General features: G+C 38.0%; 1 protein-coding gene and 1 pseudogene across 1 annotated transcript; both read right to left on the reverse strand.

Moving 5' to 3' along the window:
- Positions 1-1,560: 1,560 nt before the first annotated feature.
- LOC103472514 (galactose-specific lectin nattectin-like) lies at positions 1,561-3,145 on the reverse strand (annotated as a pseudogene).
- Positions 3,146-7,987: 4,842 nt separating this feature from the next.
- LOC103472516 (ladderlectin-like) lies at positions 7,988-8,506 on the reverse strand. The gene has a single exon (XM_008422215.2). The coding sequence runs from the start codon at positions 8,498-8,500 to the stop codon at positions 7,988-7,990; it is 513 nt and encodes a 170-aa protein (XP_008420437.1). The 5' UTR covers positions 8,501-8,506.
- Between the last annotated feature and the right edge of the window lie 3,456 nt (positions 8,507-11,962).

Raw genomic sequence — 11,962 nt, forward strand, 5'->3', positions numbered from 1 at the left:
CGTCAATCCAAGTCCAACCTAAGTGACTCACCATAAAAGATAACAGCTTGAATGTTTTGATTAGGACTCCTATCAAATTGTCTGTGGAAAGTCAAAGGCACAGCATCTAACAGCTTTGTAACATTGCTACAGCATAGTACAGATGTGGTAACTGATAAAGCTCTATTCAGAAACAAATTCTGTTCAGAATCTATTCCAACAGAATCCAGAAGAGATTCTGGTTGAATATAGATTCTTCCATACTGTTCAATTGCATGTAAAGAATAAATAGTGTTGGGGAATACCTCAAACAAACCTGACCTACTTTGATTTCCTTGTGCAGTTCCCATAAATGCTGTAAGAAAACTTTATCTTTGCTGTGCTCTGCAGTCCTGTTTTTATCACCATTCATGAACCGACATCAACCTATGGCCTACCTAGAGAAATCTCTGAGCAAGAAAAGAGCTGGAATGTTTTGACCAGGACTTGTGTGGACAAATTACTAAACAATGTAATCTAGTGGTCATTCTTGGTAGTTATCAGAAAAGCAGTGGAAGAAGTAGAAAACATGAAGTACAGCAAGGTTGCAGCCACATGGCAGTTCCTGAGCCTTGGTTATGTTGTTTTCTTGCCTGCTAAAGCATCATCTGTGAGTATTATAAGTTGAATTAATCACATATGTTCAGATCTGCGGCAAATGCATATTCTTTAACACGTAGTCAACCTTTCTCCAACTGAAGATAGACTCAGTCTTTCACCATCTCATTGTTAGATCACCCCTCTCTAAATCCAAAGTAACTGCTGCACCATTGATCTCAGACAGACATGATCCAACCCAATCCTCTAAAATGATGTTGCACATTTGTTTTTCTTCTCACACACACTCACACAGTATTTACACAAAATTGCAGCTAAATGCTAATAAACCAAGCAATTGTTGTGTTCAAATCATACATTCACATCATTTAATTTAAATAATACTTGAGGGGAAAATTAAAAATAATGTAATTTTTCCATTTTTATTTCAACATCTAAACATCTACCTTCAGTGAAGTCTGTGCGTAGGACAGACAGATATGTCTGATACAGATACAGTCTATGATATGAAAATATTATTATTAATAATAACATTATTAAGAAGAATTATAACTTTATTATATCTTATAGGCCCGATATAAGGGCTGTCTGTAATTCGGATTCTGTGAGGATTACAGTAAATACCAAATACATTGGCATTTGTTGAGAGAGTTGTTGACCATTAAAAGGTTATATCCTCATTTTATCATTTAAAAATTATGCAAATCATATTTTGAATCATTTCAGTAGAAATTGGGTAACTGGTCATTTTCAAAGTGTTGGGAACCAAGGTTTTGGTTTCTTTGTGGGATTTTTTTTTTCTAGACTAGAGGCTGCACACCTTGGAGGGCATGTCCTGTCAGCAGACCTGTGATTCATCACTCAATCATCCTGGAGTATATAAGGAGCAGACTGCCAGCACTTGGTCGCCTGAGTGTTTTCCAGTTACAGTACTCTGTGCCCCTCTGAAAGTGCTTCTGGTAAATTATCCTTGTCGCCTCTCTCTCAGGTGTTTTCTTGTGACTTGGAAATTCCCCTGTGAAGCCTGAGTCCCTGGCTTTCTGGATGTTCCTCCTCGCTGTGACGGCGTGGATTGTAACCCACTGGTTGCCTGAGTCCCTCCATTGTCTCTGCAGAACAACAATAAGCCGTTCCTGGATTCTCAGCTGTAAGTCAGTTTGCTCCTCGCTCCTCCTCACCTGGACTTACCTGTCCGCCCTCCACTGCAGCCTCCACATCAAAAACAATGTACTCTCTCCATTAAGACCACGCACCGGAACCCGGATCACTTCAAGGACCCACAAAGAGACCTTACCCTGGAAACCACTGTATTTTCCCCCTAGTGGAAGTCCACATTTGTATCAAGTAAGATCAGTCCATTTCTTCTCAAAGTTCCACTTTCCAATGACCTCAAACTCACCATCTCTTTTTCACTGTTCTTCAGCGTACAGCCGACCCGGTTACCAACCCCAAGGACCAGACTCGCACAATCTCACTTTGTGGGTGAAGAAACTGGAACCCAACATGACACAAAGTTCCTAATATACTGTTTATTTATATTACATTTTTTATATTACATATTTGCTGCTAATGAAAAAAATCTGCAATCTTGCATGTTCTACATATTCCACAGAATAAACTCAATTCTTGATCCAACCATCTGTCATGAGAAGATTATGGATAGTCTCTAGAGCTAAAATGTAAAAACACCAAAAAGAAAGACATTTGTTTTTTTAATTGTATGAAATGTTAGCAAGAAGTATTTTTTTGGATATGGTCATTGTTTTAATTTTTTTTTTCTGTCCCCCACCAACACTGATACGGGGGGAAAATATTTATATAAAAATAAGCAATATCCTTATGCTCATTGATAGATTAGAGATAAGCCTCCATTAATTCTAGAAACACTTAATAAAATACCTAAAACATTGCCATATTCTCCCTAAGAAGAACCACACAGAAAGCATTTTATGGTGGTTTATCACAAAGATTTATTTTGCATTGATGGTTGTATAAGAGTACATAAAATCTAGACATTTCCAGAGATATGCCTTTCCATTGGGTTTTTTTGGGGAAAAAATAGGTTGAATTTAAACTGAAAAATAAAGAAATGCAACACACTTGAATTCTTTCTTGTAATTTTTTAGTGTCTAGGGACAAACTGCGAGTTGCACAAACAAAAGCTAATTTACTTGAGCACACACCATCGTTCCAGTAAAAATTGCTCCTATAGTTGGTCAGTCCACAGTGTTCATTTCCATGATAATTGTCAGGCTGTCCAGAATCCCAGCGGGAAAATCTGTATTTACATCCATCGGACCAAATCCAGCCTCCTTCCTTATGCATATCAGTGAGTCCAATCCAGGTCGGTGACCGAGTTGGATCAAAGTTCTTGATCAGCAAATTGACAAAATTGTGTTCATTTAGACTGTGGATGGAAACCAGGTTGGCAGACAACATGCTTGTAGCAGCGACCCTGGAAGCTGAACCAGAACGGGGGACAGCCGCCACGCTTCAGCTTCAGCCCCTGTCCATCTGAAGGAGGCTCAGAAGCCAGAGCCAGACCAAACAGGAAGAGGAACCACATCATCTTGGAGCTCGATGCCTCTGATGTGGAGGGATCTGAAGATATTGCTGGAGTTTCTCTGATGGATGTTGAAGAGAATCCTGGAGAGGAAACGGCAGGCTGCTTCCTTTTATAGCACCAAGAAAGGGCGTCTGCAGTGTCGGAGTGTAATGATTGATCAATACATCAGTTAACACTTATAGAAAAATAACAATAAAAGTTGTACACAGCATCACAGCATTTTAGAAATTAAAAGTGTAACATGTTCAGATTTATATATTACATATTTCAGGGAAATAGGGCTGCACGGTGGCGCAGTTGGTAGAGCTGTTGCCTTGCAGCAAGAAGGTTCTGGGTTCAATTCCCAGTCTTTCTGCATGGAGTTTGCATGTTCTCCCTGTGCATGCGTGGGTTTTCTCCGGGTACTCCAGTTTCCTCCCACAGTCCAAAAACATGACTGTCAGGTTAATTGGCCTCTCCAAATTGTCCCTAGGTGTGTGTGCATGGTTATGTGTCCTGTGTTTCTCTGTGTTGCCTTGTGACAGACTGGTGACGTGTCCAGGGTGACCCCGCCTCTCGCCTGAAACATAAGCTGAAGATGGGCACCAGCAACCCTCCCGACCCCACAAAGGGACAAGGGTGTAAGAAAATGGATGGATGGATATTTCAGGGAAATATTTTAACATAATAATCTCAAAAGACATTTTTTTTAATTAAAAGAATCTCAAAATAGAAATATTATACATTAAGCAATTAAACAAGAAAACTCCAAGTGGGAGCTCTTGAAATTTCTTTATCGGGTTGCAATGATTCAGTACATTAGATCCAGTTTAAATAGTTGACACAGTGATCCTAGTTTGGAAAATTGTGGGTAAATTTTCCTCCTAACTATTGCTCAGTAAAAAAAATGAAAAGGTATTATCATGATTTTGTATGAAACAAAATAATCAGTAACATTAATTAAATGTAATAACCAGTGGACAGAGCATTTTTTGCAAAACAGAAGTGTGATCTTAACAATAAAAAATCATCCAGAAAAATCTTTTATGATTTTATGCATAAAGCTTTTACAAAACGTTTATACAATTAGAGCATCTCAAGTCAAAGAGTGGAAAGAAACATTTTTTTTCCACTTCTAAGGGCAAACTGTTTTGCTTTTTTTATGTGAGCATGAATGACAATTTCTGATTGGAATGCGAAATCTTGAGGAAATACACTTAAAGACTGTCGTTAATGATTGTTGGGAGAAATCCAAGGACAAGATTACACATTAATCAGCTCCACAGCACATCTTTGTTGTTGTGTTTTCCATGTGATCACAGGTTTATTACCAAACATATATTAAAAAATATGTGTTTGGTTGCTGTTTAATAGAAACCAAGTCAGTGGAGTTGAAAAATAGGACAGCTGAGAAACATAATGCATAAAATCTTAGATTATTTACTTTATTGTTTGTAGAATTAGGAGGTGAGTAATCAAAACAAATAATCCTTATATTATTTAAGTTTATTCAGTTTCTTTTTTTTATTGTGACAATATATGATGTATCCCTGCAATATTCTAAAGAAGTCTTTCTACCAATTCTACATTTTATGACATTTCTAGGTTGATTTTGGCCTAATATGTTTGATCTTCCAGACAGTTAGTTAAATAGATTAATCACATTCGTTTTTCTACTGAGAAAACTTACATCATCATTTGGAAAACTATTTTCAAATGTAGTTTTCCTTTGGCATCATTAGATAATCATAACATACAACCATGGTGTCTGCCAGATCATAATAATTTAGGATTTTTGATTAAACATTTGAAATGTTTTTATTCCACCAAGGCCAGATGATTAAGTAACACCTTCAATGATTTGATTTTTTAAGTTTTTATTGGCTCTAGTGGCCTTCATTTGTTAGTCAACCGACAGGAAAGTGGGTAATGAGAGAAGGGGAAGACATGCAGCAAAGGTCGCCAAGGCCATGAATTGAACCTGTGACAGCTGCGCCGAGGACTAAAGCCTCAATATGTGGGCTGTGCTTAACCCCTGCGCCACCACAGCACACCCCACCTTCAATGATTTGTCTGTTTTCAACAAGAAGAACTAGTTTTAATTTGTTTTGTATGTTCTCTTATCTGTTTGGTCCAAACTTCAAAGTTGGTTTTCAAAAAAGATATAATAGCAGAGCATTAGGAAATAACACTATTAACATTGAAATCTAGAGACTTGGTCCAAAGACGGTGTCCATGCCACAATATTGAACACTTGAAATTGACTTTACCATGCATGTGACTTTTCTTTGTCTTGCAAATTATAATTTATGCAAAATACCTGTAGTGAGTGTATGTTTACATAAAAGCTCCTATGTATAATTTTAATCTTGTATGGGTTAGAGCAAATGTACAGTAAAATTAATCTTTGAGCCTCTAATTATTGCTTTTTAAAGAATATTGGAGATTTCTGACAATTTCACCATTTAAAAAAAATGAGTGAAATAAGTTACTAAAAGTTCACAATTAACATGATATCCAGGTATATGATGAGTGTATGAAAATCACTGGGTATAACTCTACATTTAATTTGCCAATAATATAATTTACCCCAAAAGTAAATTATATTACTTTTGGGTACCCAAGAGTAGACTGGCATATAGGGAATTCTTGGTAGCCCTGGGGTTTCTCAGATTGTGGTTTCTCAGATTCCACAATCTGAGAAACTCCATGCAGCATACTGTTGTTTTGCAGGGCCACAATGCCATAAACTGTGCCATATCAAATGCGCTCTGTGCCTCTGCTCCACTTCAGTCAGGCAGATCTCAGTGGACCTGTAAAAATGTGACACTATAGGGGCGCTACAGGGTCAGCCAGCTGACAAAGAAGAGCAGTGACCATAAAAACTTGTCCCAAGCCTGGGCTACCAAAACAAACAGCCTTATTATAAACTCAGATATTAAAAGCCTGTTTGTTTCTTGCATCCAACAGAGAGCTGTGCAGTGTAGCGGCACTAGCTCATCATGTAGGGCCAAATATTTTAATTATTGTCTGCTTAAACCACAAAATCTAATTTACCGTAATAATATTCTCATTTTGCCCTGCGAAAGACTGGCAACCTGTCCAGGATGTACCCCGCCTCTCGTCCGGAACATTAGCTGTAGATAGGCGCCAGCACCCCTCCCGACCCCACTAAGGGACAAGGGTGTAAAGAAAATGGATGGATGGATGGATGGATGGATGGATGGATGGAATATTCTCATTTTCAATAAACAAATGTTAAAATTCTAGATCTATGGTCTGTGTTCAAATTTAAGCACTTATGAAGGGCCCTGAAGATCTGGGGGCCTCAAGCAGTTGCTTAGTTTGCTTTGCCTTGGGCCACAAAGCAATATCTGTCAATCCTGCAGCTTTCAGCTGAGCCATAATACTGCAGCAAAAGTTCTGATGAAAATGAAAGTGAGAGGTCATATTTCCCCTATTTTAGTCTTTTGTCATTGTCGGGATTGGGGTTTTTGCTTGTCTCTTGCTGTAGTTATCTGTGCTTATTCTTATTCTATTCCCTCCGAGTCTTTGTGGTGTCCTGTCTCTTTCCCCTTAATTGTTTCCCAGGTGTGTCTTGTTCCCTTATTACCCTCCCTGTGTATTTAACTCCACCTGTTGTCTTTGTCTCTTGTCGGGTCCTTGTCTATCTGTCTGACGTTGCTGTTAGTGTTCCTCGTTTGCCAGAGCTACCAGTTTGTTAACCTTATTGTCTGCTCTACTGTGTTGCCTGTGTTTGGGACTTTGGTGGAACTTTATTCTCTTCATTAAATCATCTTTCATCACTTTAACCTGGGTTCCAGCATCTGCCTCACCATAAACGCCACACATCATGACAGTCATCAACTCCCTGTTAATTCCAGAATAAATGTAAGATTCTTCTTTCCAGGGCTGCACAATGGCACAGTTGGTAGCACTATTGTCTTGCAAGTCCTGGGTTTGAGTCCCAGCTCAGAGTCCTGTCAGGAACTCCCATATCACTTTTTGTTCTCAATCTGCCCCTGTCAGTGTTCCTATTGTGCATACAACAGTTTTTCAGTTTTGCTAGCAAGAGAAGATTTGCTGTGTGGCAAAGAAGGCCGATTAAACATCAGTTTGAGGGTGGTTTTATTCTGTGCCAGACAAAAAAACTATATTGGAGCAGTTATATTGCCAGTTAGTGATGCATGAATCGAATAAAATTGGGTTTCATTTCTCTTGCCCCTATGTGGTTTTGTTTTCAGCAATCTCCATATGACCTCAACAATTTAGCAAATGAAGAGAGCAGTCATATTTGGCTCAAATTTCTTTAATAAAAAAAAAACAAAATACAAAGGTGCTCAAGTTCATGTCAAATATTGAGTCTTATAATGTGCACATCTTTAAGGTTTCACGTCTTTGTAATGCTTAGTGTGTTACACTTAAATTGTCATGTTTTGCATTCAATCAAACACAAGTAGTGAGGTAGTCTACAATATTGTCATTCTGCTATTACTTTGCAAGTTCATTCCAATAGATGTAAAAAACAACATTGCAAATTAAACATGTTCATCTGTGAAACCGATATTTCCTATCATAATATCTTAAAACACATTTTATTCTTTTAAATGGGAATTTGTTTCACTCAAATTTCTTCAAACATTTTTTGTTTCTGATATATTTGAATTTAATTTTATAAATCAGATAAATGTCATTTTAAAAAAATCTAACACATTTAATATTTTGTGATTCACACATTTAAGGAATAACAATATCAGAAAACTGGACAAGAAAGGATAAGTCAGACTTTCTAAAAACAATTAATTGCACAAAAAGTTTTGCATGTTTTATCCCTCATGTTCAGTTTGATGTTTTTTATCAGTACAGTTAAATGAACTTATACATAATTACATTCTCAGTAAACCTTTTGAGTTTGCAAACAAAGGCAAATCTATCTGTACACACTTTATCATTCCATCCCTTGGCTGAGTCCCAGTTGGTGTGCACACAGTGTTCAGATCCTCCATCGTTGTTTGGTTCTCCTGCATTCCACAGCTTGAAGCTGAATCCAGACCCGTCAGACCAGAAATATGTTCCATCCTTCTGAGCATCAGACAGTCCGATCCAGTTGATTCCCTCAGTGGGATCAAAGTTTCTGATCAGGCTTTTGACAAAGTTCTCTTCTTCCAGACTGTGGATGGACACCAGGTTGGCTCCTTGGTTCACACAGTGCTGCTCTGCATCAGCCCAGGTCATCAAGGTGGCAACGTACTTGTAGCAGCGTCCATTAAAGATGTACCAGAATGGGGGACAGTTGTCCTGCTGTACTTTCATCTCCTGTTTGTCTGAAGGAGCCTCAGCAGCCAGAGAGAGACCAAACAAGAGGAACAGCAAAATCATCTTGGAGTTTGATGTTCTTGATTCTGAGAGATTTCAGTGTTTTGTTGAAGTTGATCTGCAGGGACGGATGCAGAAGAAAGTTCTGGAGAGAGAAAAGTCCATCTGCTTTCTTTTATATTCCTCAGAAAGGGCGTCTATCTTCTACTTGTTAATGAGCTACTGTAATGTCTGTTTTGATTTCCAATAACAGCTGTTGTTTATAGCACCTCTTTACCAGTTTCTAACCCAAAAGTTATTATGGTGCAGATATCATTGATTTTACAGTTGCCTAGCTGACAATTTTCTATGTAACTTTCTGCTGTTAATGTGAAGTTTTACTTCTTGTATTCTACCTAAATATATTTTAGGAGATTTTATTAGTGTGTATATAAGCTTCATATAATAGGTTCAAAGTCCGTTTTCAAGCGAAACTAAAAGTGTGCCAGTTATTGATCTACTTAAATTTCCTTTTTCTGTTCCGATAAATGTTCATGCTTTATAAGGCACCTTTGTATGTAGTTATATGCAATCATGTCTATAAGTTTTTATTATCATAAATTTGCTGATATCGACCCAGGTCAAAGGTAAGTGACTTGCAAGATTATGTTTTGATCAGGACAAATTGTCTGGAAAGACAAGGGCATAGCATCAAACATCTGCATAACATAGCAGCATCATTGTACAAATGTGGTAGCTGACAAAGTTCTGTTCCAAACAAATTCGGTTCAGAATGTACAGCTTCTGTTCTAGATTCTGTTCTGTTTGAATATAGAATCTTCCACAACACTGTTCAATTGCATTGTGAGGGTTCTTACATAGACCAGCCAGAGAGACACTGAATGGAATCCAAAAATACTCTTAATTTATTACAAAAAAGTTCAAAAATAGTTAAACAATGAAGAACTGGGTCTAAAACTGAGGTCAACATGACAAACTACAACTCAGGTAGTAACACAGAGAACTCAAGCACAAAACTGACCTAACAAGCAAGACATGAGGGGATCTTAAATAGTGGTTGACCAGACCACTGCTGACACGCGAGGGGTAATTAAACATACAAGAACTTAAACAAATACTAGTCAATACAATACCAAGTCTTTAAATTAAATAAACATTAGAATAAAACTACCAAATAGAATAAACATTAAAGAAATGGTCAAATTAAACTAAAGAAAACCAAATTTCCTCGTCCTGTGGCAAACAAATGGAATCAATCAATCAATCAATCAATCAAATTTTATTTGTATAGCACATTTCAGCAGCAAGGCATTTCAAAGTGCTTTACATAATTAAAATAAAAACAGAAATAATCAGTGAGAAAGAGAGATTTAAAAAATAAAAATAAATAAAATAAAATAAAAATAAATAAAAATAAAAACAAAAAAACATTACATCATTAAAACGTCGAAAAGAAAGGAAGAAAAAATTAAAAACATTAAAGACATAAAAACATGGAAGACATCAAAACCCACACTCTAACCCTAATTTAGCCATAAGCAACTCTAAACAGGTGGGTTTTAAGTTGAGATTTAAAGGCACCCAGTGTTTCAGCTGTTTTACAGTTTTCTGGAAGTTTGTTCCAAATCTGTGGTGCATAGAAACTGAATGCTGCTTCTCCTCGTCTGGTTCTGGTTCTGGGGATGCAGAGCAGACCAGAACCAGAAGATCTGAGGGGTCTAGACGGTTGGTACAGTAATAACAGATCTTTAATGTATTGTGGTGCTAAACCGTTCAGAGATTTATAAACTAACATCAGTATTTTAAAGTCTATTCTCTGAGCTACAGGGAGCCAGTGTAGGGACTTTAAAACTGGTGTTATGTGCTCCATCTTCCTGGTTTTAGTGAGAACCCGAGCAGCAGCGTTCTGGATCAGCTGCAGCTGTTTGATTGATTTATTAGTCAGACCTGTGAAGACGCTGTTGCAGTAATCAATGCGGCTAAAGATAAACGCATGGATGAGTTTCTCTAGATCGTGCTGAGACATCAGTCCTCTAACCCTGGAGATGTTCTTCAGGTGATAGAAGGCCGACTTTGTGACTGTCTTAATGTGGTTCTGAAGGTTCAGGTCAGAGTCCATCACTACTCCCAGGTTTCGGGCCCGATCGCTGGTTTTTAATTGTAATAACTGAAGCTGTGCATTGATTCTAGTTCGCTCATCTTTAGGTCCAAAGATAATAACTTCAGTTTTGTTTCTGTTTAGCTGGAGAAAGTTTTGGCACATCCACACATTGATCTGTTCTAAGCATCTATTCAGTGATTGGATGGGTTCAGAGTCATCTGGTGACATTGTGATGTAGAGCTGTGTATCATCCGCATAATTGTGGTAGCTAATCCTATGTCCTGTTATAATCTTTGCCAGTGGGAGCATATAAATATTGAAAAGAAGGGGTCCTAGGATTGAACCTTGGGGTACCCCACATGTGACCTTTGACCTCTCTGATGAGAAGTTTCCGATTGAAACAAAGAAATCCCTGTTCTTTATGTAAGATTCAAACCAGTTGAGCACTGGACCGGAGACTCCGACCCAAGTCTCCAGTCGATTCAGTAAAATGTCGTGGTCAACAGTGTCGAAAGCTGCACTGAGGTCCAACAGAACCAGCACTGTGGTTCTCCCACAGTCTGTATTTATATGGATGTCATTGAACACTTTTACAAGGGCCGTCTCCGTGCTGTGGTGAGCACGAAAACCAGACTGGAAGGAGTCAAAGCAGTTTGTTATTGTTAGGAAGTTATTTAATTGTTTAAAAACAGCTTTTTCAATAATTTTGCTGATGAATGGGAGGTTGGAGATCGGCCTGTAATTCTGCAGTAGGGATTTGTCTAGATTGTTCTTTTTTATCAGTGGTTTGATAACTGCTGTTTTCAAAGCCTGGGGGAAAACACCTGAAGAGAGCGATAAGTTACTATTTGGATCAGAACGACAGGCAGAACTTTCTTAAAGAAATGTGTGGGTAGGACATCCAGACAGCAGGAACTGGAGCTTAATTGACTTATAATTTCTTCTAGGGTTTTATAATTWAGTAGTWGAAATTGGGTCATTTTTCCTGCATTTGTTTTGTTTGGGCACAACATTAGTACTGTCTTTGGAGTGGATGTGCAGATTAATCCTCTGAWMTTTTGAATTTTCTCTGAAAAGAAACTTGAAAACTTGTTGCAGGCGGCAATAGATTGAAGTTCAGGTGGCAACGTCATTGGAGGATTTGTGAGCCTGTCAACAGTGGCAAATAAAGCTCGAGCATTGTTAATGTTTTTGTTTATGACATCTGCAAAGAAAGCTTCTCTGGCATGTTTTAGTGTTGTGTGATAGTTACGTAGTCTTTCCTTGTAGATGTCATAATAAACGTGCAGTTGACCTTTACGCCATTTCCGTTCGGCGCTTCTACAACCCTCCAGCAGCAGCTCCAAAGGAAACTGGTAACATTCAGGTCTGTGTGACAGCAGGGTCAGTTGTCACATGCATGTAAATGAGAAATAGTGTTAGGA

This window comes from Poecilia reticulata, linkage group LG11 (assembly GCF_000633615.1).
Source record: "Poecilia reticulata strain Guanapo linkage group LG11, Guppy_female_1.0+MT, whole genome shotgun sequence".
In the NCBI taxonomy this organism is placed as follows: domain Eukaryota; kingdom Metazoa; phylum Chordata; class Actinopteri; order Cyprinodontiformes; family Poeciliidae; genus Poecilia; species Poecilia reticulata.